Source organism: Mus caroli, unplaced genomic scaffold, assembly GCF_978045245.1.
Source record: "Mus caroli unplaced genomic scaffold, Mus_caroli_1 scaffold_2, whole genome shotgun sequence".
In the NCBI taxonomy this organism is placed as follows: domain Eukaryota; kingdom Metazoa; phylum Chordata; class Mammalia; order Rodentia; family Muridae; genus Mus; species Mus caroli.
Window position 1 is genome coordinate 175139513 of NW_028227257.1, and position 27450 is coordinate 175166962.

General features: G+C 39.8%; 1 protein-coding gene across 5 annotated transcripts in view; it reads left to right on the forward strand.

The window, feature by feature from the left end:
- The window catches only part of Celf2 (CUGBP Elav-like family member 2), an 856147-nt gene that overhangs the window by 430001 nt on the left and 398696 nt on the right, over positions 1-27450 (forward strand). For 2 of the 5 annotated variants that reach the window (XM_029471522.2, XM_029471494.2), the window contains one exon: positions 15697-15732. Coding sequence is in view for 3 of the 5 variants with exons in the window: in XM_029471494.2 (XP_029327354.1) it covers positions 15697-15732 (36 nt within the window). In the remaining 2 variants the exon portion in view is untranslated. Of the gene's footprint in view, positions 1-4914; positions 5006-6245; positions 6326-12487; positions 12561-15696; positions 15733-27450 lie in introns of those variants that run through there. The other 3 variants (XM_029471516.2, XM_029471518.2, XM_029471557.2) reach the window with 3 other exon arrangements.

Below are 27450 nucleotides of genomic sequence, written 5' to 3' on the forward strand. Positions count from 1 at the left end.
CCAGCATCACCCTGCTGCCAACAAAAACAAATGGAAATAAAAGTATAAGATCTACAACCATTGAGAACATGGATGTACAAGTTCCAAACAAAACTTTAACTAATCAGTTTAGTAGGAGAAAAGGATGCTCTTGGTAGAAGGGTTAATAAGGAAAGACTCACTGACTTTCCCGTAAGATCAAACACAAAACAGTGATAACCATCCTCTGTGAGCATGTTCAACGTGCTGCTAGGAAGTGTGCCCAGCATAGTCAGAAGAACACAGTACAAGATGCTCACGTTGAAACTGAAGAAATTAAACTGCCTTGTTGTAGACAACATGGCTGTCTTGACAGAAACTTTGACAGAATCCTAAAAAAAGAGAAGTTGCTCAAACAAACTGGAAAGATACAAGATGTGTTTATGTATCTATATTGCTAAATCACTAAACTAACAAAGGTACTAAGTTCTTAAGAACACATCTGACCGAACAGATAAAATCTACACACTGAAGTTATAAAATGCTGTAAAGAAAAACTGAAGAAGAAATTCATATTTGGGGACCCTGGAGGTAGGGATCAGAAAACTCAGTTTTGCTGATGTAGCAACTTTTTCTAAGTGGATCTGTAAATTTAACAAACTAAATTCAAATTAATACATTTAAATCAGTTTATTAATCATAATCTCAGCAGAGTTTGGGGTCCTAGATCACTGATTTCCAACAAACATGACAAAGAAATTCAATAGGAAAAGTAGATTTTTCAACATACCTCATTAGAACAATTGGGTGCCTATGTGAAACTAAGTGTATTGACTCTTGCTCTATGTTAAGATGAATTCAAAATAACCACAGACTCAAATGTCAACCTTCAAGTTATAAACTGTGCATAAGAAAATGTAAAATAAAATGCCTCATGATTTTATATAGGCAAAGAATTCTCTAGTGAGCGTATGTTGTGTGTGTGTGTGTGTGTGTGTGTGTGTGTGCGTGTGTGGTGTATTCATGGTGCAGGTACATCTTTGTGGATGATGGAGGTCAACATCAGGTGTCTTCAATGACCACTCTCCATCCTACTTTTTGGCTGGGTCTCTGGCTGAACCTGGAGCTCACAGTCAGCTAAACTATCTGGCCAGAAAGCCCTGGAATCCTTCCATGTCTCCCCAGCAACAGGATTATAGGCAGGCACTGCTGATCATGAATTTTTACACAGGTACCAGGGATCTGAACGTGGACTTTCTTATTCGCATAGCAAGTGCTGTGTTCCTTTTGTTCTCTCCTCGTTCCAGCAAAGAGCTCTTAATACAACTCTAAAAGCATGAGTCAAAACTAGTATATTCTACTTCATGAAAAAAAAATCACCTCTTTGTGTATCATCAAATGTAAAGTGAAAAGCAAGACACAGTGTTGTAGGAATTCCAATGTAGGGATCGCTTTAAACATATACACACAATCTGAAGCACTCACCAATAAGAAAATAAATCTTTTAATTGGGTGAAATATTGGATGAAGATAGACAAAGATACATATGCACATTACAAGTTTCTCAATATTATTATTTAATTAAATGTACAGTGGGCTACTATCACTTGACTATTTCATGCATGGCTGAAATTAATTCCATTCCAAAGCATTCTAAAGGAAAGCATTGGAGTGGTATTGGCTCCTGTCACATTACAGGTAAGAAGTAAAATGCTGTAGTCACTTAGAAACAGTTGGATGTTTCTTAGAAAGCTAAACACAGATACGCCATTTGCTGGTGTGTTTATTCAAATCTACCTGTGGAAAAATCTTATTTCCCTTGAGTGCACACGTAGGTTCCTGATTCTCCAAGGAAATAATGCAATAACATGAATGAAAATAATCGTAGCAGTTTGATTTGTAATAGTAAGAGATAGAAATAACTCTCATGCCATCAAGAGGAGAAGGAACTAACAACTGGCACTATATTCAGACAATGGGGTGACACCCAGAAAGTGAGGGTGCACTGTAGAGGAATTTCAAGAGTGAGAAAAGCCAGACCAAAAAAATGTATATACACCATTAGACTCCATTTAGATGAAGTTCCTAGACCTGGAAGCTAAGGCAAAGAGACAGGAAGTGACCAGTAACAAGGGAGAGATGGGAGAAGGGACTATGTTGGAGCAGAGGGAAAAAGGTTTAAGAAACCATACAGTTCACCAGGGATGGCAACAGGAGCTTCAGGCAGTTGCTCACAGTATGTCTACAGTAAGGACAGTATGATATGATACCCATGCTTTCCTTTGAGGTTGGGACCTTCATCTATAGGATGTTACTGCCCACATTCAGGTCAAACCTCTCTGGAAAGTCTCACAAACACTGGTGATTCTAAAGCCAGTTAAGATTAACCAACACTGTTGACTATACACAGTGTATAAGAGACACTGTGCCCTCGCTAGAGCCTGTGGATGCCCAGAACATGCTCAGCTCACATGCCTGCAAACTCACTGGCAGTGCGTTCCTGCCCGGCCTAGCTGACACAATGAGTGAGAGCATCTTGGTTCTGAGTTCCCTGGGATACACCATAGATGAGGGACACAATGCCAAGTGCCTCTCAATAGAGGCCCACTCACCACCTCCTCAGACTATCGCTGTCCCTATTTAAAGGCAAATGGACCCACGGAATGTCTTTTTCTGTTTTCTTCTTTAAACATCAATACCTTAAACTCTATTATTCTGGGATGTTCTTTTTACTACCCACCACGCTTTGTAATTCTATCTTACAGCATTGGAGTCTACATCATTTTTTTATACCCATCCCACGAAGCGCAAAATGACTACAGTAAGGTAGCTTTCAGCATCACCTTATCTCCGGGCATGTAGATTGTTTCTGTTAGAGACAGAGCTGTGTGATTCAGTGAACATATTCACTTTGGGATGACATGAAACCAGGAATTCAAAGAAATGTTTTATTTCATACCTCATCCTGAGAAATACCATTTTACCCATCCTCTGGTCTTAAAATTCTTAACACATACAGACCTTTTACTTAGAAAAATATCTGTACCTCACCTATTAATTCCAGAATGTAGAAAAGCTGAGGCAGGAAAATGGAGAATTTGAGGCCAGCCTGATCTACATATCAAGTCTTTTTCTTCAGTAAGGAAAGATAAGAAAATGAATTTTTTTGTGTGCCAAAGAAATAGTGAAAAGATATGTTTGTGGGTTTCTATTTCACACTAGCAATGGAACTTCGTGTTTAGTTTCCTCTGCTTTAAATGTAAAATTCTTAGAGATGCTTCCAAATTGTCTAACTTTTGGTATCTCTTAGGAATAAGTGGTTATGTTTTCTTTCTTTTTCTTGTTTTACTTGCATATATTAGAATTTAATATGCTTAGATTCTCACTCACTCAGTTCCTCTGAGCCTTGGTTTTCTCATGTGAAAGATGGCCATAATCATCTTGTGAGGAACAAATGATAAAATGTGGATAAGGTTCTGGGCAAAGGGATTAAAGCATAGCAAGTACATAGGCCTTTGTGGTTGCTATAGAATAAAAATGCATAATGAATATTAAGGCAAATATATGATTATAAACTACAACCAAGTCTCTTCCAGGATTTGTAATATTGAGTATATTTGAGTAACACTAGTGTCTCAGTAGGTTAGTATCTTTGATACTAAAGGTCTGTCCTGTGGATGAGCTTGCTACCAGTCTACCCCATCACAGCCATCAGAGTGATGCATGGTCATCTCCTAGGTCATCTTAAGGTTGTAAAGGACCTTAAGAGGTGATTCATCATAACTGCTCATTCTCAGGGTGCAGAGACTTTGTCAAACCATCTGTTCCCCAGGCCTCCTGACTTAATTGGATATGAAGTGAGGTTATCCTTAATTCCCAGGGTCATAGTGTCAAATTATCTGGGATGTTCAAGTCAGTCATTCAGGTGATTAATTATCAGTTATTTTCAATATTGATGGCAAAGACCTTTAAAAAAAGTTCTTCTAGGGAACTGTGCATATTCAACTTATTGGACCTGCATAGCAACCATTCTTAGTGGACAGAACTATCCAAAGTCATGCTCAGTGGACAGAACTATCCAAAGTCATGCTCAGTGGACAGAACTATCCAAAGTGATCAAGTCCTCCCCAGAGTTACCGAATAACAAAGAAGCTAGAACGATCTGGAGCTGAGTTGTATTCATGGTTTATAGAAAGTAGCGTTTCACTGTTCCCAACTAACCTCATGTTAACATGTGTTCTGGGAAGCCCTAAAGCAAGAAAGCTCTGCCAGAACCTCTGGACTTTTTGGCTTTACACTTCATACATATACAGCAAATAAACAGAGGTTGTTGTCTTAGGATCTGTGAAGTATAGAACATGGTTGACTGCAAAAGGTGGCTGATTCCCCAAATCTTTTTTTTAAAGACATATTCACAATACACATACATGTACATACATGCATATACACATAACATACACATTAATGCATATCCATGTACATGCATGTATATACACATAATATACACACACATTCATACATATACATGCACAAAAATACATATGCATACACATGTATACACATGTAATACATACACACACACTATGTGCCTATACATATATGTATGCATGCACATATACATGCAAACATTAGTAGAAACTTTTACCTTACATCAGGCCCTAGAGATTTAAACACTGAAACCTTTCATTTGTACCAGTAATTCATATACAGCTATATGGGGTAAAAAAGGTTAATGATGGAATTTTTTTAAAGTATGTTCCATTGACTATAAATGGCAGATCTGACAGTTAAAATGAAAATTGTTCCAGAGGAAACTTTAGTCAAACTAATTATTTGAGACGTTATAAGGATGTATAATTATATTCTTCACCTTTTAAAAAAAAAGTTTTATTACAAATGTGCTTTTAAAGAACAAGTAGAGAAATAAAAGCTGTAATTGTTCTTAATTATAGCTAACTGTAATTGCGCTCAATTGCAATATACTGAATATCACCAATGCCTAAAGAAATCCTGGCATGAGGCAGCGTGCCCACGTTCCTGAGATGAGGTATAGTTTTATGAATATTCTCTTATCTATAATTTAGCTCTTTTACTGTTGATTCCGTTTCAGTTTGTTTTATTTTATTTCTTTATTTTAGTGATTGTAGAAACATAATTGTCATCCCTGAATGTGCTGAAGGTTGTAGATCTCATCTGGGGTTGGTTCAAATTTCCCATTGCTGCAAAACAGGGCATAATGGGGATAGTTCAATGAGAAGCTTGGACACAACCCACTGCGGCTGACACGCTGAATGCATGCATTTGAATGTTCTGGGGTAATATGAGTGGTGCGCCTAATGTACCCAGCAGAGGCTCTAAGAAGCAATGTGGAAAAATTGGAGGCTCTAAAATAACATTAACGGTCCCTCTGCTAACCACGCTTCGAATAACACTGTTTCAAATAGGTAAAATTATCTTATTCATGAAAGGCCCTCTGTCTCTCTCTCGATCTCTCTCTCGATCTCTCTCTCTCTCTCTCTCTCTCTCTCTCTCTCTCTCTCTCTCTCTCTGTCTTTCTCTCTCTGTCTCTCTCTCTGTCACTCTGTGTGTGTGTGTCTCTCTCCATCCCTCACTCCCTCTCCTTCTCCCTCCATTTCCTCTCTATATGTCACCACCTCTCTCATGCACACACCTTATGACTATTCTGTGTATTCACAAAGACTGGCCCTTGGTCCATGGTGATCCTCTGTAAAATGATAGTTGGTAGGAACATCTTTTCTACTTGTGACTATACAAAAACCGATTTAAAATTAACACAGTATAAAAAAGAAGCTAGCTTTAACAAATCTTATTTATTGTTGTTGTGTATACATGTTTGTGTGTGCAAGTTTATGTCATGCTATGCATGAGGAGGGCAGAAAACAACTGTATGGAGTCATGCCTCTCCTTCTATCTTAATGTTGGCTCTGGGGTTGGAATTCGGGCCAATTGGTTTGCATGGCAAATGCCTTTGCCTACAGAGCCTTCTCACTGGCTCAAGGAGTGGGCGTTTTGCACTTAGAGAAAGGGAATGTTTTACTATCTAGGGGTTACTTCTCTGAAAAATAAAAAAGAAATAAACAAGAACCAAAAAAAAAAATTTCTGTTGTTACATCAACGCAACCTTCATTTCTCCCTCTTTCTGTGGTTGGCTACTAAGAGCTTTCTGCCCTGAGGTCAGAGTTAGTTATGATATAATTTCTGGACATTTTTTTAAAGAAGGGAAACAAAAGAACACCTTTGAGCTCGATTTTTTTTTTTTTGTACAGACTGTTGGTCAGGCCCAAGTTCAAGAAGGCCCTCTGAGGAACTCTCCCTGTGACAGAGGACACTGCAAGCCAAGCCTAAGGTGGCAATGGTTTGTCCTTTATGCCATAGTATTGGGTGGAGGGCCTAAGGGACATGATGGTTCTGTTCCAGATCATGGCCTTCAAAGACCACCCCATGCCCCAAACCAGTCAGGAGAATGAGACAACCCGGTGTTAATCTAGAGCATCTCACAGACTTAGGAGTCATCGTGGTCCGTCTCTTCATTACTTGCATCATGTGGTTCCATCCCAGAAACCCTCGGTCTGCCTCCCCTTCTATCCCTGTCTTGGGTTCCTTGGGTGCATTCTACCCTCAGCAGCCTCTACCAGACAGAAATGGTGGTGGCTCCCACCTTGACCTTGGACTCTCCTTCAAGACAGTAGCTCTTACAGTTTAAATTCTTAGGAAAATGAGAATGCCTAAGGTACAAGCATCCTTCCTCTGGAACAAAGGAATTTGCTTTGCTAGTCATGACTTTGGTGGTGGTTATTCCGCTAATCAAACCTTTCCAGGTTTGTTTCACCAAAACTTTCCTCCACAGAGGAAGGAATTCAGTGAATTGGAGATACATCCAAGGATCAGTGGCAGAGTCCATGTCTAGCATATACAGGCTCTCAGTTCAATTGCCAGCCACTTTGCTATTTAATTTATCCATCCACCTGTCTATATGCACTTGTGGCTGTCTCCCCCACCAGATATGGGGTCATTCAAAACCTTTTCTTCCTTCTCCCTCCCTCACTCTTTCCCTCCTTCCATCCTTCAGTCTTTTTCTCCTTCTCTCCCTCTCTCCCTCCTCCCATTCTTCTTCTCCCCTTCTGTGGCTGCTTTTGTCAGTATGCTGTCACAGGAGTCAAAGAAGGAAGTAATTCACAGCCTTGCCTGTAATTTGTCTGGACTGAGTGTATGTGATGTTTGCATTTCCTTTTCCTCTCTGAGAATGTAAGTTGGTAAATGAAACTCCGTGCACCATTTCCAAGCTTAGCAACTGTCCTCCAGAGCTGGTAACATTTGCCACTGCTAAAGTCTCTGTAAGTGCGTTTTAATGAGCAAGAATTGTTACTGATGGCCTATTCAGGTACTTATTATATCACATTATTTAACATGGTAGAATGGCCGCACATCAAGAGTACAATGATTAATCCACAGAGCCAAGGATCCCTGGAGGCCTGCTGCACCCTCAGTGCTCCTGGCAGTGCTGAAGACAGGCACATCGTCCTAGGAGAATTCATAGTCCAGATGTCAAAATGACTTTTGTGAAAGAAAAGAAAACAGAAGCCCTTAAGACTACCTCAAAGTGACAGAAAGGACAGCCATGCCATTTAAACAGTGGTCTCTTGCATGGACCAGTCAGGCCAGATGGGCTCTTTGCGGTGCTGATGAAGAGAAACTTCCAGCAATTTGATTTTCAAGGCACTTGAGCCAAGTACACACAATAGCGGCCATTTGCAGCCGTGTCACAGAAAGAATACTAAAATACCATGAATAAGTCTTGAGCAAAGTAAAATCTTAAATAACATCTCTGCAGATGAAAATGAGTGGACAGAACATGAATTAGATTCTATTTTTCTTAACTGTATTGGCCCTTCTGCCAATCTGAGTGCATGCTTGCCGGCTCTCAGAGACAAGACACTAGGTCCAAACCCTGCCCACTCATTCTTCATGGGTCCTGGGGGATTTGGCAGACAGAAATCCAGTCTTCTACAATGCCAACTTTCAACAGGACAGAGACTGGAGCCTGTCTGGATACTGATCAGACAAGTCAATCCCAAAAGTGTATTAGGTAACATAAAGGGAAAGGCTACCTTACAGATGCTTGCTTTGAAGCTGAAGTTGTAGTTTCCCACACTCCCACTTTGTGCCCTGGCAGAGCTGGTGAAAGGCAGATGCCAGATGTATGTCTAGGAATGTGGCTGGCTCACTCTGCACTCTCTGACACACAGGAGGGGATGGGTACCAACGTCAGGCATCTCCTGGAAAACTCTGCGAGTGACTAGCTAAGTTCATGACAGGGTCTGGTCTCCTCTTGCTTTGCCAGCATTTTTAATGTACACTCCAAGTCAACCGATAGGTTTTTGCTTTTAAACAGGTGCATTTCTGACTGTCTGCTTCAGGGGTGCATTTCCGACTGTCTGCTTCAGGGGTGCATTTCCGACTGTCTGCTTCAGGGGTGCATTTCTGTCTGCTTCAGGGGTGCATTTCCGACTGTCTGCTTCAGGGGTGTATTTCCGACTGTCTGCTTCAGGGGTGCATTTCTGACTGTCTGCCTCAGGGGTGTATTTCTGACTGTCTGCTTCAGGGGTGCATTTCCGACTGTCTGCTTCAAGGGTGCATTTCCTACTGTCTGCTTCAGGGGTGTATTTCTGACTGTCTGCTTCAAGGGTGCATTTCCTACTGTCTGCTTCAGGGGTGCATTTCCGACTGTCTGCTTCAGGGGTGCATTTCTGACTGTCTGCCTCAGGGGTGTATTTCTGACTGTCTGCTTCAGGGGTGCATTTCCGACTGTCTGCTTCAGGGGTGCATTTCTGACTGTCTGCCTCAGGGGTGTATTTCTGACTGTCTGCTTCAGGGGTGCATTTCCGACTGTCTGCTTCAAGGGTGCATTTCCTACTGTCTGCTTCAGGGGTGTATTTCTGACTGTCTGCTTCAGGGGTGCATTTCCGACTGTCTGCTTCAAGGGTGCATTTCCTACTGTCTGCTTCAGGAGTGTATTTCTGACTGTCTGCTTCAGGGGTGCATTTCCGACTGTCTATTTCAGGGGTGCTCCAAGAAGAGTCACTGACACAAGGAAGGAAAGCACTAGTGCACAGTAAAGAGATGAGCATAGGAAACAAACACATGGTGGAAGAGGCTGTTTAAGACATCCTCAGATTTCCTGAGCTGTATCTTCAAAGAGGTCTACAAGGACCTCCCTATCTAAGACTGTAGCTCCTCCCACTACTCCAGCTTTTACTTTCTCTCTACTTCCTCTTAATAATATCTACAATGTAAATAATGATAAATATTCCACTTTGCCTTATGTCTTTCCCATCTAGAATATAAAGTCTGTGTTAGTAAAATTTGTTGTGTTTGTTTGCTTGCTTTTGTGAGACAGAGCCTCCTATATCTCCAACTCACCTATATGTAGCTTTTGTACCTATATGTACCTAAATGTACCTATATGAACCTTTGAAATTCCTGCCTTTAGTTCCAGAGTGTTGGTATTTTAGACCTATGCCATCATGACAGGATTCATGTAATACTGGGGATGGTATCCAAGGCTTCGTGCATGCTAGCCGAATACTCTACAAACTGAGCAACATCCCTAACCTTTGTTATTCACTGTGTTAGCACATAGCCAAGAATAAGCGTGGTTATATATGATTACATATGAGAGAGAGACAGATACAGAGATAGAGGCAGAAACAGAGAACACTGTGACTTCTACATACTGAACTGCATCATAAAACCACAATACCTGGGCTCATTTCTGATTCTAACTCTGTAACTGATGGACAATATTCTCTGTCTCATCTCACCCTAAGGATCCCATAGTTGAACAATAATCCCTATTCCAATAAGCCTATACTAGGTTTGTGTAAATAAACACCTGAAAATGATCTAAAGCAGAGGCTGGTTAATTCAATAAAACCCCCAGCACATACAATCAGTTTACATGTATGTGTGGACACAGTAGCTAGCAGGTTTTACCATGTAATAAATGCTTGTGTCTATGCAGTTGTATATATGTGCACATCTTAAGTACGTGAGTGAAAGTTGGGGAAGTTCAAAAGGTAATCAAAATAGAGAGAGAATGAAAACAGAGGCGTGGCCAGAGGGAAAAAAGGGCAAACCCTGAGGAAAGTTTGGGGTGGGGAGGATTACCAAACAGAGAAGAACCTGAAAGTCTAGATTGTTTTGCATTTCCTAGAGTTAAGGATCACCAGGTAAGAAAAAGTGACCTGCCCTGAGTCAATACACAGTCTGTTGGTGATGCCTCAAGCTAACTTCTTGCTTCTGCATTATTTAGAAACAGATCTAAATTTAAAGGGTTCCAGTTTGTCTCAAGTTGAATGAAAAGGAATGAAAGGGGAAAAGGGAGGGAGGAAGGGAAAAAAGGAGGGAGGGAGGGAGGGAGGGAGGGAGGGAGGGAGGGAGGGAGGGAGGGAGGGAGGGGACAAAGAGGGGATGAAGGAAGAGAAAGCAAACAGTGAAGGGAAAAGGAAGGGAGGGAAGGAGATGTCTATTTGATGATAAAGCTTTCACCGTTAATTAAAATATAATAAACTTTACTAAAATCTAGGACCAGTGAAATGTATTTTGCTATTTACAAAAAGCAAGTCTTTGTACTTTGGGAAGACTCATAGGTCCCCTCAGAGAGAAACATCCCAGTTCTGAAAAATATTTATCATGCTGGCCGCAACTCACATGGGGACTCGTGTCCTCGGCTTTATCGTGGCCAGCTTCTTTTGGAGATTGGTAAGGTGTTCAGAGATAAACAGTGAACTCTGGCTTTGGTGTGCCCTAAACGCAGATCTTTCTGCACAGAAGGAGCAAAGATGGGAGATACTGAGGAAGCACGTTCCTTCAGACAGCTGACGAAGGCTGGCACCGTTGGCCACGTGCCACATATTAAAAATTGAAAGATGTATTTATTTAAAGGAGTGTGAATAATCCTGTCACACACCCAAACCTCTTGTCTGCTACTAAAAAGGACCTGCATTTTCTAGTCCTCTTCCTCCTTATGATAAAGTTGAGTTTCCAAAGGACCTTCCTGTTTGTTCCGGTTTATCAATAGCCTCAGAGCAAAAGGTCAATCCTGGGTATAGAAGTCCTCATGAGGTCAAGAGTGTGGCCTAAAGCCCAAGAGGAACACCCATCACCTTTCACCCCACTGTGTTTCTTAGCCCCTGGGATGGTTTTATCTTGGAGTATATTATTCCACTTTGTCATTTCTCTATTTACCACTTTAATTGTTTTAACATTTGCCTTCTTTGAGAAATCAAAGTAACTTGGAAATAATGTGCAAGTAAAGGAAATTAATATGGTTAAATTCCAAATATTGCCTTGCCTATAGCCATTTCCAGACCTGAGCTGAAGAGGCTGGGGTTACTTCCAAGCAGAAAGCATGGCTTTCTTCTGCTACATTCACAGTTTTTAGGCCTTCAGTGTCCTACAAACCAAGTATTCAAATTTTTATGAGACATGGCTGACTAAAGAGAACTTGATTTTGTTGTGAAAGTGTTGGCTGTGAACTTGACAGGATCTGAGGTCGCTTCTAGGAGACAAGCCTCCAGGCACACCTTTGAGGAATTATTGAAATTATTGGACATTCCTGAGAGAGATAAGTAGGTTGATTGACTTGACAATCAACCCCAAAGGAGGGAGGCGCCATTCCCTAAGCTTGGGGCCTGGACTTCACACACACAGACACACACACAGACACACACACACACACACAGAGAGAGAGAGAGAGAGAGAGAGAGACAGAGAGAGAGACAGAGAGAGAGAGCTGAGCATCAGCATTCACTGCCCTCTGCTTCCCAGTTGTGCTGCAGCTTAACCAGCAGTGTCCAGATTGCTCTTGCACAGCATCCCCACTATGCTGCACAAGCCAAAATAAACCATTTCCTGCATAAATTGATTTTGTCAGGATATTCTTCTCATAGCAACAGGAAACACAACTAAGACACTTTTAACGGTGGGATATCAGAAAGTTTCCATCACTTTGTACAAGGCATATTAACTTTCCTTGGAGTGTAAGTGTAAGACCCCCGAAGCTGGGCCTCCGCTCAAGTCCCGGGATGAGCTGGCCAGCACCCCAGTATCCTGAGAGAAAACCACACCTGATGCAAACTGCAAGAGGTTTTATTATCAGCTAGGTGAGGACGAAGTCCCTCCGCCTAGACCGAGCAGTGACAGTAGGGGGCTTTTAACAGTTAGCTGAGGAATTGGGAGGAGTTGGGAGGAGAGTTGGGAGGAGTTGGGAGGAGAGTTGGCTACAGCTCCTTTCTGGTGAGTGGGGGGAGTAAGCTGCAGCCTTCTCTCCTCTCTCCGGCATCTATCTCCATGTCCTTGGCACAGGAAGGCAGGCATCTCTGGTTGTACAGTATAGAAACAAAAAGGTCTTTTGCTGGCTATAGAGAACAAAGAGCTTCTTTCTGGCTGTATTTTTAAAGATCAGGGAAAACAAGCTTGGGGAACATCCAGGGGCTTTACCTTCCAGGGAGAAACGCTTTAAGTCGGGGTCTCACATAAGCACTTGGGAGGAGACACAGGACTTCGTTCATCTGGATGAGGTACATGTATGAAACGCTTGGTGTGTCAGATGAGTAAATATTAGAAAATGGAGATGATATATTGATTTGTTTAAGAAGCATGGGCTTTTTCCTGATTGGCTGATCTAAAAAATGCTGAGTCATTTGGTCATTGCAGCTTCATACAATAGTTCTCCTGTGTTTGGCCAGCTTGTTTCTTTTTGAGACAGTGTTTTGTTATATATCTCAGCTGGACTCCAACTCATGATCCTCATGAACTCTGGAACAGGCTTATATTACCACACCCCACTTGATTTTCTGTTTAAGTCTCTGAGGAGCAGAATGGAATTCTCAGACATGAGAGGAAGGTCACTTTACCCAGTATCTGTCTTCTCTAACAAAGACATGGCCAATGCCTGTTCTCTGAGCATCTAGATCTGTTGCGTAGACTTCTGCTTTGACTTGTACATATCAATCTACCCATAGGTCACTATTTGGAATTTCCAGCTCATTTCCTTCTTTTTGGAAAAACAAGAACTCGAAGACACTTATGAAAATCACATGATTTCCTTGGTATTTAGAATCTTAATGCCCATAGATCTAATTTCACATCAACTTTTCTTAAGTGACTTGTCAGTTTTCGTCTTTCTGAAGTATCCAATTTAGTTCTCAGGGAAGTAAGAACATTCACACAGTTACACTTCATCAGTACTATGTCATGATTAGTCAAATGTAAAATGTATAATGGGACTATTACGCTCATTGAGTGGAGGAAGCAGCACTCTCTGTAAGTGTGGAAACTTAAGTGGGAGGAACCAAAGTGAGACAAACATTGGAGGGAAGGTCCAGTTACTGTTTTCCATGGCACTAGGCAATGCTGTTCATCTGGTGAGCATTTGGAGTAGAGGTGCACTGTGAGAATTCATTTGTTCTATCAGAATCATTGCAAGTGAGGGCAGTTTTGTCCCTGGAGGACATTTACTAATGTCTGAAGATATCTTGGGTAGTTATAAGAGAGTAGGAGGTGTGTGGAGGTTTCCGGTGTTCAGTGAATGGAAGGCTGGGATGCCGCTAAGCTTTCTGTGATGCTGTCATACTCTTTTTTCACTGCAACAAAACACATGAGGGAAAGATTTTGAAGGAGGAGGATTTATTTATTTATGACTCATGGTTCCAAGGCTTTCAGTCCTTTGGTTCAACTGGAGAGCAGAAACAGCCCTTCCCTCCTAGGACCGGTTCCTGGTGATCTACTTCCTTGTTTCTATTGCCTCCCAACAATGCCAGCAAGATGACAAAACCATCAAGAAACTCGTGCCCTGAGCCCATGTGTCAGAGAGCACATGTCTAGTCATTTTTCAATACATGGGTCTACCAGGGGGGAACTAAGCGTCTCACAAATTAGACTTTTGGGAGATATTCAGATTCAAACCACAGAATAATATCTCATGTGCACTGTGGAAAATTATCTGGCCCCAAATGCCAGAAAATGCCAAGGCTAATTGGTTTAGCATAATGCACGAACAACATAGTTTTTAAAAATATCAAGAACTTATAGTATTAGAAAATGGGTAATCTGAAAAGCAAAAGCAATTATCTAAAGGATTCAAAAGACAGAGAGTTGTGTCTTAACTCTAGGCTGCTGCCATTACCATGAGCTAACTCTGAACATGGATTTAACCCTCAGAGTCAGCAAGAAGACCAGACTCCTTCATTAAGCCAACTCTGATAAACTGAACTGATATCTATAAAGTACCAATATATATGTAAATAGCAAATGACAAATAACAAACACTTAACAGATATTTTTATTGTGTTAAAGGCTATAAGGGGAAAGTTAAGAGAGAAGTACTTCCTATTTGACTTAAAAAGAACAAATTCTATTTTGAAGGATAAAGTTCTTCAAAGATACGAAATTCTTAAAGGAAATAAATATAAGGCTGGAGAGATGAATCTGGGAGTAAAAGTGCTTCCTTTATAAGCCTAGGGACCTGACTTGAAATCTCAGTAGAGACATGAAGAACTAGGCATGATTGTGTACCTGTAACACCAGCCCAGTGAAAAGCAGAGAACTTGAACTCACTGGAGAATGCTGGCCACCAGCATACATCCACTTTCAAGTGACAGACTGTGTCCTAAAGGAATAAGACAGAACTTGATAGAGTAGATACCCAACAACATCTCCTGGAATATGCAAACTCCCAAATCATATGTATGTGCACATGTACTACCCATGCAAGCACACACATACCAGACATTAATATTAGGGTTCATAACAGTAGCAAAATTACAGTTATAAAGTAGTGACAAAAATAATTTTATGGTCAGGGATCATTACAACATGAAGAACCGTATTAAGGGGTGACAACCTTAGGAAGGTTGAGAACCACTTCACTGCAGAGTGGGACATAGAGAAATGTTATACATGTGCCCTTGAAGCTATCAGAAATTGCATGTCTACCCTTCCTCTTTGGGGATCTACAACCTAGGTGTAGCCACCTTCCAGCACTTTCCTCATGCCCTCTTCAGTGACCAACCCAGCTTAGCCCAAGTTCCCATAAAAGATGGTGTGCAGACATACATGCAAACCATGATCACAAGTCTGGTCATTTTTATTATTACATTATTCTGCATTTAGTTACATTCGAATTATGATAGCTCCAGTCTTCAGCAATCCAAAAAATCACAGAACATCATGAGGAAGAGCTGAAAAGGAGACGCAGTAATCTGTTGCTAAAGAGATTGAGCTCTGTACTGTTCATGGTCCTTCTGAAGCTGCAGATGACCAAGAGTAGGGAGTGATATTCCAACGTCTTCTGTTCTTAAGTCACCCTTGGAAAAAGAGCCCCATGCTTTGTTTCATTGTACATGATATGTAAAGGGTAGTTTGAGATATATTTTTTTTTCACCATCTTTCTTCTGGATGTTGAACAGTTTTAAATTTCAGTGTTTTAATCTCAATTAGTGTCTACCAACAGAAAGTAGAAGCAGTTATGTTACATATGTATAACGTAACTTTGAAAGTAACCATTGAACCCTTTATGGAAATTAACCAATGTGATTAATCACCCACGTGTTTCATATTATTTCCACACTTTGCCTTGTTGCTGTATATACTGGGATTCATTTTTATATTTGCCGCAATGATTTTAATTATGCTTGTTTTCTTTTTCTCTGACAGAGAGACTGCCACAGAGTTATCTGGAAGTCCACCAAGGTGAGCAGCTGGCTTTTCTTACTCACCTCCTGGTTTTTGAAACAATCAGAGGACAGCATTGTGTCCTCTTTAAGTGGGCTTCTCATTTTCTCATGCTATTGTGCTAAAAGATTCTGTATGAGTCACTAACTAAGCCACATGGAGAGGATATCATCAAGAAGTAATGAGGCTGACGTCTATGAATGATCTGGAGAAGTCATCCTCATTCTGTTTATGTTTTTATGTAGATAGATGATAGATGGCTAAATGATGGATGCATGGATGGATAGATAGACAGATAGATGACAGGTAGATGAATGATAGATTAAGTAGACAATAAATAGATAATAGATGACAGATAATACATGGTAGCTACAGAGATGATAGTTAGCAGATATATAGAGACATGATAGTAGCTATAAGTGCTGATTCCTCATTAGAATCAAAAGAATTCGCAATTGGAGATAATTTATGGGTTTTTTTCCTTTAATGTACCAATTATTATTATATCCAGAGGTTAGTGATTTATAAAGAAAAATGTTTCCCATAAAGAACCTGAATATAGTTTTATTGATATAAATGCATTTGAAGTTCTTATATTTTAAATAAGTAAAGGAGAAAAAAGAGAAAGTAACAGGGTGGCCATCTTTTAAAAACCATTTTACTGACACTCTGTATCTAGGATCTAGCCTTGGCACAAAAAACTTCTGCTCAGTCTTTAATAGTTTCTTAATAATTGTTTGAGAATCAATTAATATCTCATGGGCCATTGGTTGAGATCTGCTGAATGGTCATTAAACTAATCTCAAAAACAGAACAAGGGACAGACAGTGTGACTCTAAATACCACTAGGAAATGGGAGGTTGAGGATCAGCACGCTGTGGAAGAGAGAGACACAGCTAAACAGCTATTTTTTTTTTTTTTTTTTTTTACTTTAAGAAAACCTTGTAGATTCAGGATTGATATTACCCCCAAAACTCGTTTAGTGTGATTCAAATATTTGTTAGTGTGTGTGTTCATTGTTTGGATAGCATCTCAAAGAATCACCCCAAAGGTGTGTCAGCCTGCAGGGTTCAACCTCTGAGTGTGTTCTGACGTATTATGTCACTGCTGAGTCTGCTTGCCATAGTCCTTTTTCACTTGGATAACGTCGTCTGTCATCAAGGGCTGAGCAACCCACCATGTGCAGAGGAGGGGAGTTGTGTGTCTACTTGTGTTTGTGGTGAAGAAGTTAATCCTGAAATAATGGAAAGAGGAATGACTTCCAAACTTTCATATTACGGTTAAGACTTGGACCACCTCGGTGTTGTCAGAGAAGACCCAAACCATGCTGTAATCATGCAGATGAAAATTACTCATATGTCTGAAAATCTTCAGAGCCTCCTGAATTCTATTAACCAGTGCTTTACTGTGAATACCAAGCAGCCATTCGGGTATTCCCTAGGAATGATCCTCTGTTGTAGCTGCTTTATTACCCAAGGGACAGAATGCTCTCTTTTGAGTTTGGTGGGTGATATTTTGGTAATGAGCCTATTTATTCTTTTGTCATGAATTTTTGTTACTCTATTGTTGAATAATGTTGAAAATCAACAGCATGGTGGCAATCTGATTCTAACTGCAACTTGCAGTCATTTTCATGCATGTGTGAGAGTATGCGAAATAAGGTTAGCTGTTTCTCAATTATGTTTCTAATACAGCCTCAGGTATTCTGTTGGCTTTCTCCAGGGGCAGCTTGGGATATATCCATTGACAAGTATTTCCCTTCTCATATTAACATAAAATAACATAATTATTTCACAGTGATTGCTCCCTTTGGTGTCTAGACTACCTCTTTGGCAAGCATTTGCTTGCATGGCCTAGCACAATCTCATGCCTTGTTCAGCTGTCCGCCTGTCTTCAGATTTCTTCAGCTGTCACTGGAAAATGAGTCCTCTGATACCTGGGTACCATTTAGAACAAGGCATCTGTAGTTATTTTGTTTGTTTCTTGGCTAATGATTAGTGGAACATGACACTTGGAGTTTTTTATCCTTTTAGTCATAAAAGCACGTTTTTGCTGTGACATCTAAGAGAAATAGAAAATTGCAATCCAGGCAACTGCTAGCTAGTGATATGTGGCTAGGAAGGAAGACAATGGCATTTTATAACACTGTTATGATTCGGGTTTCATTGACTTTGACTGTCTTGAAATTTTCCAAAGGGCCTTTTACAGCTCTGTTCTGGAAGATGGGGTAGATGGAATATTTCACCTATAATTACCTTACATGGTGTTCATTTCAAGCCACTGGCCACAGGTTGATAATACTCTGTATAAATGCCCAAATCACGCAGCACAGAGTGTGTCTCAGAAGCCAAAAACCCTTTGAAGTTGAAACAAGACACATGTGCAAGGTGCTCGAGCAAGCATCGGCTTCATTTTCCATTGCTAATGATAACCTAAATGTGTTTTTGAATTCTTGCTGTTGCTGAAATTAAAGCTTAGTAATAATATGTCACCAGAAAAATATTAGATTACTTGAGCAACATGCACTCTAAGCAATGTAATTATATTATAAATATTAAAAACCAATGATCTTGTCAAGATTAAAACAAACATTCAAACCAACTCTCTATAATACTCATCTTGAAGAGTTCTTCAAATGGGATGCATGATCTCTTCCTTGAACTGTGAAAACAATCATTTTCTCTTGCACATGGCTTTTTGCTTTTATTTTACATGTAGCAAAAGGCAGCTCAGCAATATGAATTGTTTTTCTATTACAACCATGTGTGTCTGTCTATCTCTGTGTGTGTGCATATTCAAACATGTCTATGTGGAAGCTAGAGGACAACCTCAGGTGTCATTTTATAGGTGCCATCCTTTTTCTTTCTTTTGGTGGTGTAGGGCATTGTTTCTGTTCTTATGTTATAGGTTTGCTGCTGCTTCCTCCTCCTCCTCTTCCTCTTCCTTTTCCTTCTCCTCTTCTTCCCCTTCCTCCACTTCTTCTTCCTCTTCCTCCCCCCTCCTCCTCCTTTTGCAAGGAGGTCTCTCACTAGCTTGAAGCTCTGCAGTTGGTCATTTGCAGCCCCCTTCTTGCCCAGGATCTGCCTGTCTTAGCCTCTCCAGTGCTGACATTGCAAATACATGCAATCCTGGCTGGCTTTTAAAATTTGTTTATTATGTATGTATTTTTATATTATGTACACTTGTGTTCTGCCTGAATGTATATGTATGGAAGGGTGGGAGGTGGAACTGAAATTATAGACAGTTGTGAACAGCCATGTAGGTGCTGGGAATTGAACCCTGGTCCTTTGGAAGAACAGCCAGTGAGTGCTCTTAACTACAGAACCATCTCTCTAGCCCCAAATCCTGGCTTTTTAAGTGGCTTATGGAAATCTACTTTAGGTCCCTATTTTTGCAAGGCAAGCAAGCACCTTGCCAACTGAGCCACCTCTCCACGCCTAGAATAATGTTTTTCCAATTCTGTTTCTTCTATTGAAGAATATTTAGTTTAGATAGATGTATTCAAAATAAAACATGATGATACCCCAATTGTTCAATGGAGTTGAGGTACTAAATTAATTATAAGCTGAGTTTTAATTTAAATGATGCCTATGCAAAGAAAGTTTTTATTTTGGATAACAAAGTAAAACTATAAATAAGCTTGACATCAACCCTCGCTTTACTATTATCATGTGCCATCAGCTGCAGGTTTTGAGAGAGAGGAGATTTCAATTCCCTGTTAACATAGTATGGAAAATAAAGGGATTTAACAGACCATTATAGAAGCTTCTTAAGTACTGCAAAAGAGATTCATGAGCCAGCTCTTATGCACAGTACCTACAACTAAGGAACATGAAGTGTCAGACAATAAAACTTAAAATAATTAGGCATGTGAACCAGTTGCTATAATCTACTGGATTTCTACATCAGTCAGTGGGAGTCAGAGCTCAAGATTAACATTATGAAAGGCTGTGAAAGAAAAAAATGTTCTCTTGCATTCAAATTTGGCACATTAGTAATTTTCCCTTGCATCTTCTATAATGGTACATAAATATCACCCCTAGATCTGGCAATTCCCAGCATCCTCTTCTCTCGGATTCACTATGTGGATCTCAATGAAGCATCAGAGCATTGGCCTTAGTAGTTAGCCTCCATACACCAACTAGATGTTGTGTTGGTGATTTAGACATTTCTAAGGCTAGTGTGACACTCTCCATGCTAACTTCTAAGCTCTGGACCATCCTCTTCATCTCAAGAGGGAATTGACAACTACTCCTTAGTATGGGTGACCATGCTAAAGAATGAGAAGATTCAATATATTAGGTGCATCACATGTATTTTGGGCTTAATGATATTTTCAGCTTATGTATTATTTATCAGAACACAACTCTCATCACAAGTCAAGAAGAATCCATATAAGCAATAGAAACCCAAGTTCTTGAAGCCCAGGAACAGAGCACTGCATTAGTATTTGAGACCCTCTACCAAGAAAATAAGATTATTTGTCTGGGACTATCAGATCAATGTCACTCCAGTGTAGTTTTATATGTAGAGTATTTGATATTCAAGTAGTGATACTGGGGTATTGATACTAGGAAACTGATTCCAGAGTATGGACACTATGAGTAGAGCTTTGTTTTCTGAGGTTTGGAGTGGACTGTGCTATTTCTCATCAACCGTATTTCTGTCATGGATGTGCCTGGTCAGAAAGCAACAAGGAAAAAGGATGGAAGCAAGGGGAATTAAGATAAGCTCGGACAGCTCAAGTTGCTACTTGTGGCTCTAGAGGGTTTAAGGTCAGGGCTTTAGTTCTCCATGGAAGCTTTGGTAGCTAACGCAAAGTCATAATTCTCATTGTCCTCAATACAAAATCTATCTCCCTTGAGGCCCTTAGAAAGTAATACATCAATACACTACTTTTCCAGGTCAGCTTCTTACTCAGTTAAGAGCTGACGGGCACACACCTCCTTCCTTCTTCATGATGCCTAGGAAACAACAGATCCCTCTACTCTTCTGGGACCTTCATCCAGGGTGGTTCTGTATGATGAGTTTCATTATTTGTTCACTAATTTAGCAAAGGTAAGTTAAGTGCTGCCAAGAATAGACCATGTGGGAGAACATAGATAAAACACCTCTTCTCTCTGCTACTTTATCTAGTAGGGAAAGTACAGTTAAGCCCAGCACTGGGCACGCAGTGCTTTCTGTGTCAGAGAAGCAGATAACCAATCTGCAATGAATTATGAACTATGAACTTGACAACTAGGAGGCAAGCCACGAGCACACTTGTGGGGGAGCATCTGGATTGAAGTTAGCCTCTGAGATTATCTGTGAAGGATTGTCTTGATTAGATTCATTGATGAGAGAAGACAGATCTAAATGTGAACAAGATCATTGGTGGGTGGTGGATTCTGGACCACAAAGAAGGAGAAAGCAAGCTGTGCACTAACTCCCATGGATAATTCATTGTTCAGCCACTGTAAATACTTGCCTTCATCTTTTCCTTTACTTTCTGAAATGGCCCACTGGCTTCTCTTCACCCCTCCTTCCTCAGGGAACCCCTCCTGAGCACTTAATCTGAGTAGCTCCTGAGACACATTTGCCCATGGTCCTATGGCCATCTTGTGTTGTCTGTGCAATAACTGCCATTCTCACTGCATCTGCTGACCATGGTTATGATGTGCTGTCTTCCTCCTCAGACCCGGAACAGTGTCTTCATTGCCTGTCCAATTTGTTCCACCCTTTGTAAGACTCAGAACAGAACTGGCAATCAAGAAATGTTTGTGGAATTACTGTGTGAGCCCCCACTTTAGAAACAAGAAAACTGAGATCTAGTCTATAATGTACTCTTTCTTCCATCTCCTCTAGGTGCTCTGTCATCTCCCTCTTTGGCTCTTACCTTCCAAATGATCTCCCACTCATTTTTGGGGGGTTAGGGACAAGTCATAATCACAAGCAACATCTAGCCCAAACCTATAAACAAATACTCACTTGAAGAAAGCCATGCCATTTCTTTATATATGATCTAAGCCCGATTTTGCAGTGCAGCTTCAAAGTTGATTCACTGTTATAGAGAAGGAATAGCCTGGCAATGTGCAAATATTTCATATTAGTTGTATATAAGGTTGTCTGACCCCTCCTTAGATACAGTGGAGTAGAGATTGTTTCTATAAAGTTTTCTTTGTCCTAGACAGTTTTACATTCTTTCCATTATTTCTGAAGTCCCTAGTGACAGTGTGAATACTGTCTAATTATGTCATTTTCCAGTAGACTTTTATACATCTTATACTAATGAAAAAAAATTGCTGAGAACTCATTATTATTCATGATTTATCCCTAAATGCTTAGTACTGTGTGGAACATAGTAGGCACTGAATAAATACTTGAATGAGTGTTTGAGTGTCTGAGTGAGAGGATATTTGAATTAATTAGTGGATGTTTGAATTAACGAATAAATGTTTGACTTGAGAAGGGAGGGGAGCGGACCGGAAGACGCCCCGGCATTGGAACAGGTCTATGATTACTACCATCTGTCACCCTTCCGACTCGGCTTGAAGTTCATAACCATAACCCGCAGAGGGTCATCTATTTGGCTGGGAAGTTGTTGAGCAAAACTTGGGTCTTCATAAGCTGTCAAGAGGAGTTTCTATTGAGTGTTTGTCAGTAGAGAGCCTGCAAGACCAGGCATGGGGCTCAGACAAACTTGAATTCTCTCTATACCATCCCTTGACTATGTTTACTTAGTATATCTGCCTCTTTTTCTCATTTATAAATTTGGAAAACTTCTAATATTCATCTTCTAGAGCCAATCTTAGGACATAGTCCACATAATGTAGCTAAGTAGCTGGCACACAGCCCGTAGTAGATACATGACATGGTACCTATTACTGTGGTCCTTCAGACTAGCTTTAGCTAGTTGTTTTTATTAGCACTTTATTAGTGCTAATATGTAGGGCGTGGCATCATACTGCATTGTAAGAAGCTCCCAAACAAAACAATTCATCACGTGTGGTCTCTGTTCCAAATCCTGCCTAGGATCTCATACATCCCTTTACTTCACACTGCCTTGTTTGGAGACAATTACAGAGCAGTGCTTCTGAAGGATAAGTGGCAAGGCGCATGCAGAGTGCGGATACAGTGCGTGCTTTATTATTATAAAGAAAGTAAGGTAAAATAGTGGGTGAAGTTTGAAATAGAGTAAGTGAATGCATGTAAACTGCTAGCTCAGATTTCACTTTTCTTTCCTTTTTTTTGAGACAGGGTTTCTCTGTGTAGCCCTGGCTGTCCTGGCACTTACTTTGTAGATCAGGCTGGCCTCAAACTCAGAAATCTGCCTGCCTCTGCCTCCCAAGTGCTGGGATTAAAGGCGTGCGGCACCACCACCTGGCTAGGTTTCACTTTACTAACCATGGATGTCATGCGCCATTGTGCAAGCTCATGCTTCAGTTAAGTCATGAAGCATCAATAATAGAGTGGGAATAGAATAACCTTGGGTCTCCATATACACATACACACGCAGACACTAAAATAATAAAACAAAACAAAGTATTCTGAGTATTAAATTATGTAGTGTGTATGTATGTTCATATATATGTTGACTCTGTTATAATACATGAAAACAGTGATTGACCAAATCCAGTATACAGACACACCCTGACTTACAATGATTCAACCTAAAATTCTCAAGTCTTATGATGGCATAAGAGAGCTATCCACTCAGTAGAAACCACACTTTAAATTTAGAATTTTCTCTTTCCTGGGTTAGTGATATTGATTCTACTGTTCTCTGCTAATGTTCACAGTAGAATGGATCCACAGTTCCCAGTCAGCCATGCAACCATGGGGCACAGCTGATCTCCTAAGTGTTCTGCATCACCAAAGCTCTTCAGTACACATAGTCAGTACCTTATAAGAGACAGTCTGCACTGGATTATAACACAGACATTCTATTAGATGTTTTTGCCAAACCATCTGTTATAAGGGCTATGAGCACGTTTAAGATAAAGCAGAGAAAACTATGGCATGTCACTGATGTCATGCGCCATTTAATAGGTTAGGCGTATTTTCCATTGAGGGTATTGTGGCTTATGATGAGCTTATGGGATGAGCTTATGAGCCTGATGGTGGGTCCAGGAGTACCTGAATATGCAAATATTTCTCATCAATCACAAGCAGCTCTATCCAGAACATGGTTTTCATTAATTCTCCAAAGTACCTAAATCAAAACATTTCATTCTTTGTAGATGTTTTTAAGAATGTAGTGATGGAATTAAATTACACTTGTTTTATAATACGATGTTCTGATGTGTAACACACTATTAAAGAAAGGATCCTTACAAGGAAAACTTCAGAATATCATAAGCTACTCACTGCCTGACCTATTTAGACTGATCGGATTCTTTTTGTTGTAGACTGCATAATTAAATTTTAAATGGAACATGATAAAGAAATTATACTGGTGATCTCCAGAGATTTCAATACCCTATTTGGCTCTTTATAAGAGTCTAGCAAAGACATACTTTAAAATTTAATAAAGGCCTGCCCTAATTTTTTTCCTTTTAGGTTTTTCCTATTTGTTTTATAATTCAGTGCTCTGTTACCTGATCCATAAGTGTTATCTGAAATAAATGTTGAAAATAAAAATTCTTAAAAGCACACTTATCCCAATTTGAGAATTCCATTATTTGAAGATGGGTGCTTTTGTGTAGCAATTGAACTCTTTTAAGATAAAACCTGCTATTTCCTGAGTTCTGTCACTGTAGAGAATTGGAGTTCTGTTTGGCTGTTTGGGGAAGCATTCATGTCTTCAGCATTTACAGAGCCAAGGGGTAGAAATGGTTTCTGTCTAAGATATAATTTTACAATTGGAATTTCTTATTTGCTATGTAAAAGTTGCACATTTTGAGAGGATTAAAGACACACATATACAGAGACACATACACATGAGACACATACACAGAGAGAGAGAGAGAGAGAGAGAGAGAGAGAGAGAGAGAGAGAGAGAGAGAGAGAGAGAGAGAGAGAGAGAGCAGGCAAATGAGCCTATGGGGGAACATGCCTCTCAGCTTGGGGAGCCTAAGAATTATTGCAGCCTCTCAAAAAAATAATTTTGCTTCACAGCTTTTTGTCTCTTAGTTTCATCTGCGTTTGAAAGGATATTGTAAAGATAAAATGAAATGCTGACGTAATCCTTTATAGACTAAGACGCACTCACATGAGGGAAAAGCTTTGCACTACGATGAGTTGTACCTTCTGCTATAGCCTCCACTTTGACCACCTCACCTCAAAAAAAGCCAGGAGAGGCTCCCTCCTGAGTTCCTTGCTTTTGATGGCATCATAAACTTTACCCCAGATGATATTTGACATGGTTAAGCAAGCAAGAGCATATAAAGATACGTTCTTTCTTGGCTGTAAATACTGTCAAGCCTTGTAAACCCTTCTCAGATTAGGTTTCGTAAATGTTTCTGTTATGTATTTTCTTTCCCCCTCTCTCTATTTGCAGCCTAAACTTTTCATATACTGTGTCATTTCTACTTTTCATTAAAGTCATAAAACACTATATAAAATTAAGACAACACAGTGACATAGCCAACAGAGAGAATGTAGTCACTTTCCAGCCCATCCATCCTTAACTTTGGGCCTTTCACTCAAAAGGGATTGGTGCAAACTTAATGAGCGATGTTGTGCTGCATAAAGGTTGCTAAAGAGAAATGTGAACTGGAACATGGCTGTCCATTGAAAAAGTGGAATTCAGCTTTATTACAAACACAGCATTGGAACCCTCCTTCTTCTACACTCAGACCTGTAGAACCCAAGCCAACATCGACAATATGGTAACAACCGGTGGCCCTTAGCTTATTATAGGACACCAAAACCTCCTTACCAAAGAAAAGAAAGACATTCCCTGATTAGGCTTCTGTGCAGAGTTTCCAATTCAAAAACTTGAGCATTGAATGGATAATGAAGATTCTGATTGCCTAATAAATAAGGGAGCATTAAAAGGGAGGGGCTGATATGAGCAATGTCATGATTTTCTGTTATACCATGAGTACCCATGTGATCAAGGAAATTATGGGATCTGGCTGGCTGCAGAGGATGCAAAGTAAAATGATCTTGTGTTTAAGAGTCAAAATATTCAAATAAAACTGTTGAACTCTGTAGAGAGAATATAATGGGAATTGCAATAGAGGCTGGGGATAGATGCAATGGGGGTGGGGGGGGAGTTGGTTAAAGGTTATAGAGCTAAATAAGAAAGAATGACTTTGGGACTATCTATCAATTGTATAGCATGGTGACTATAGTCAATAATAATGCAACACATTTGAAATTTGCTAAGAGAGAAGATTTTAAGTGGTCTTATAAAATATTAGATATAAGGTAATGATATATAACCGTTTACTTAATTATTCTTCAATGCATACATATATCAGAAAGTGTTGTGTGCTATAAATTATATGTCAATTAAAATAAGTGTAATCAAATAGTAAGCAAGATATTCCAAAATTTAGAAATTTTAACTGAAGTAAGAAAAAGTGTGTTCTACCTTAAAACAAAGTTTGTCATATTATACATTTAAAGAAGAGTGAAAATATCAGTTACCATATGAACTGACCAGATATTGAAGTGCAGAGAAGAGAGAACACTTATATATGATATCTGAAAAAATGAATGGGAGGAGCATCTTCTGAGATAAAAAGCAGAAGCAACAATTCAAAGAGCTAGGAATGTGGAGTGTTCTAACATGGAGTGTTCCGGCAAACAGCTTGTTGAGAGAATAATAAATACCCAAGTGCAGAAACAGGTAAAGGCTTTAGAATTGCTAAACAATTCTGCTTGTGATTTGTTTAGGTTTTGTTGGTAGTGAGGTGATTGTTATCTGTTTGTTTTGAATGGTTTTTCTTTTCTTTCTTTTTCTTTCTTCTCTTTCTTTCTTTCTTTCTTTCTTTCTTTCTTTCTTTCTTTCTTTCTTTCTTTCTTTCTTTCTTTCTTTTTGTCAGCATATCCCAGGCAGTATTTCAACCAGATAAGGATGGAACTCAATGAATGTACAAGATTAATGTGCAAGTGTCCTGTAAAGTCCACTGCCACCAGGCTGTGAGCTCCTCGGGAACTGGAGATATGTCAGTCCTACTGGCTTTACTGCCTTTCAAACTTATCACAGCCCCCAAACACGTGGGAGGAAGGGACTCAGACTTATGACTAAATGAGAGATACTAATTTTTTTGGAAGGAGTTTGGGTGAAGAGAATTAATTCATGCACTGAACACTGTAGAAATAAAAAAAAAGAGCAATGGGTTACTAAAACTATTGGGAAAATAAAAAATTAACTCTACTTACTTAAGTTCAAGAGTTAAAAAAGAAAACATTGCATGCAAATCCCACAATTCTAACCAAAACCATGGAAATATGGAGCTTTAATGAAGATTGGTTTGTATTAAGTTTGGGGTAAATTTAGGTCAAGGGAGAAAGTTTGAAGGTCAGTTCTGCATGTCAGATGAGAGCCTATAGCATGTAAGACTGAAGAATGCTGAACAGTGTCTATCTGGAGGCTTAGAGGAAGACATTTTGAATCCCCAGTGCCTCTAGAGTTGTTTTTATCATGGGGGGTATTTTGCCAAAATAAGAAAAAAAAATTATACAAAGTAGATTGAGATTTCTCTTGGAAACAATGTCAATGCAGAGATAATATAATTCACAAATGACTCCTTAACTTATTCTGGCAGTATCTCAGGAGGAAAAGTAATACAGACCCTTTGGGGG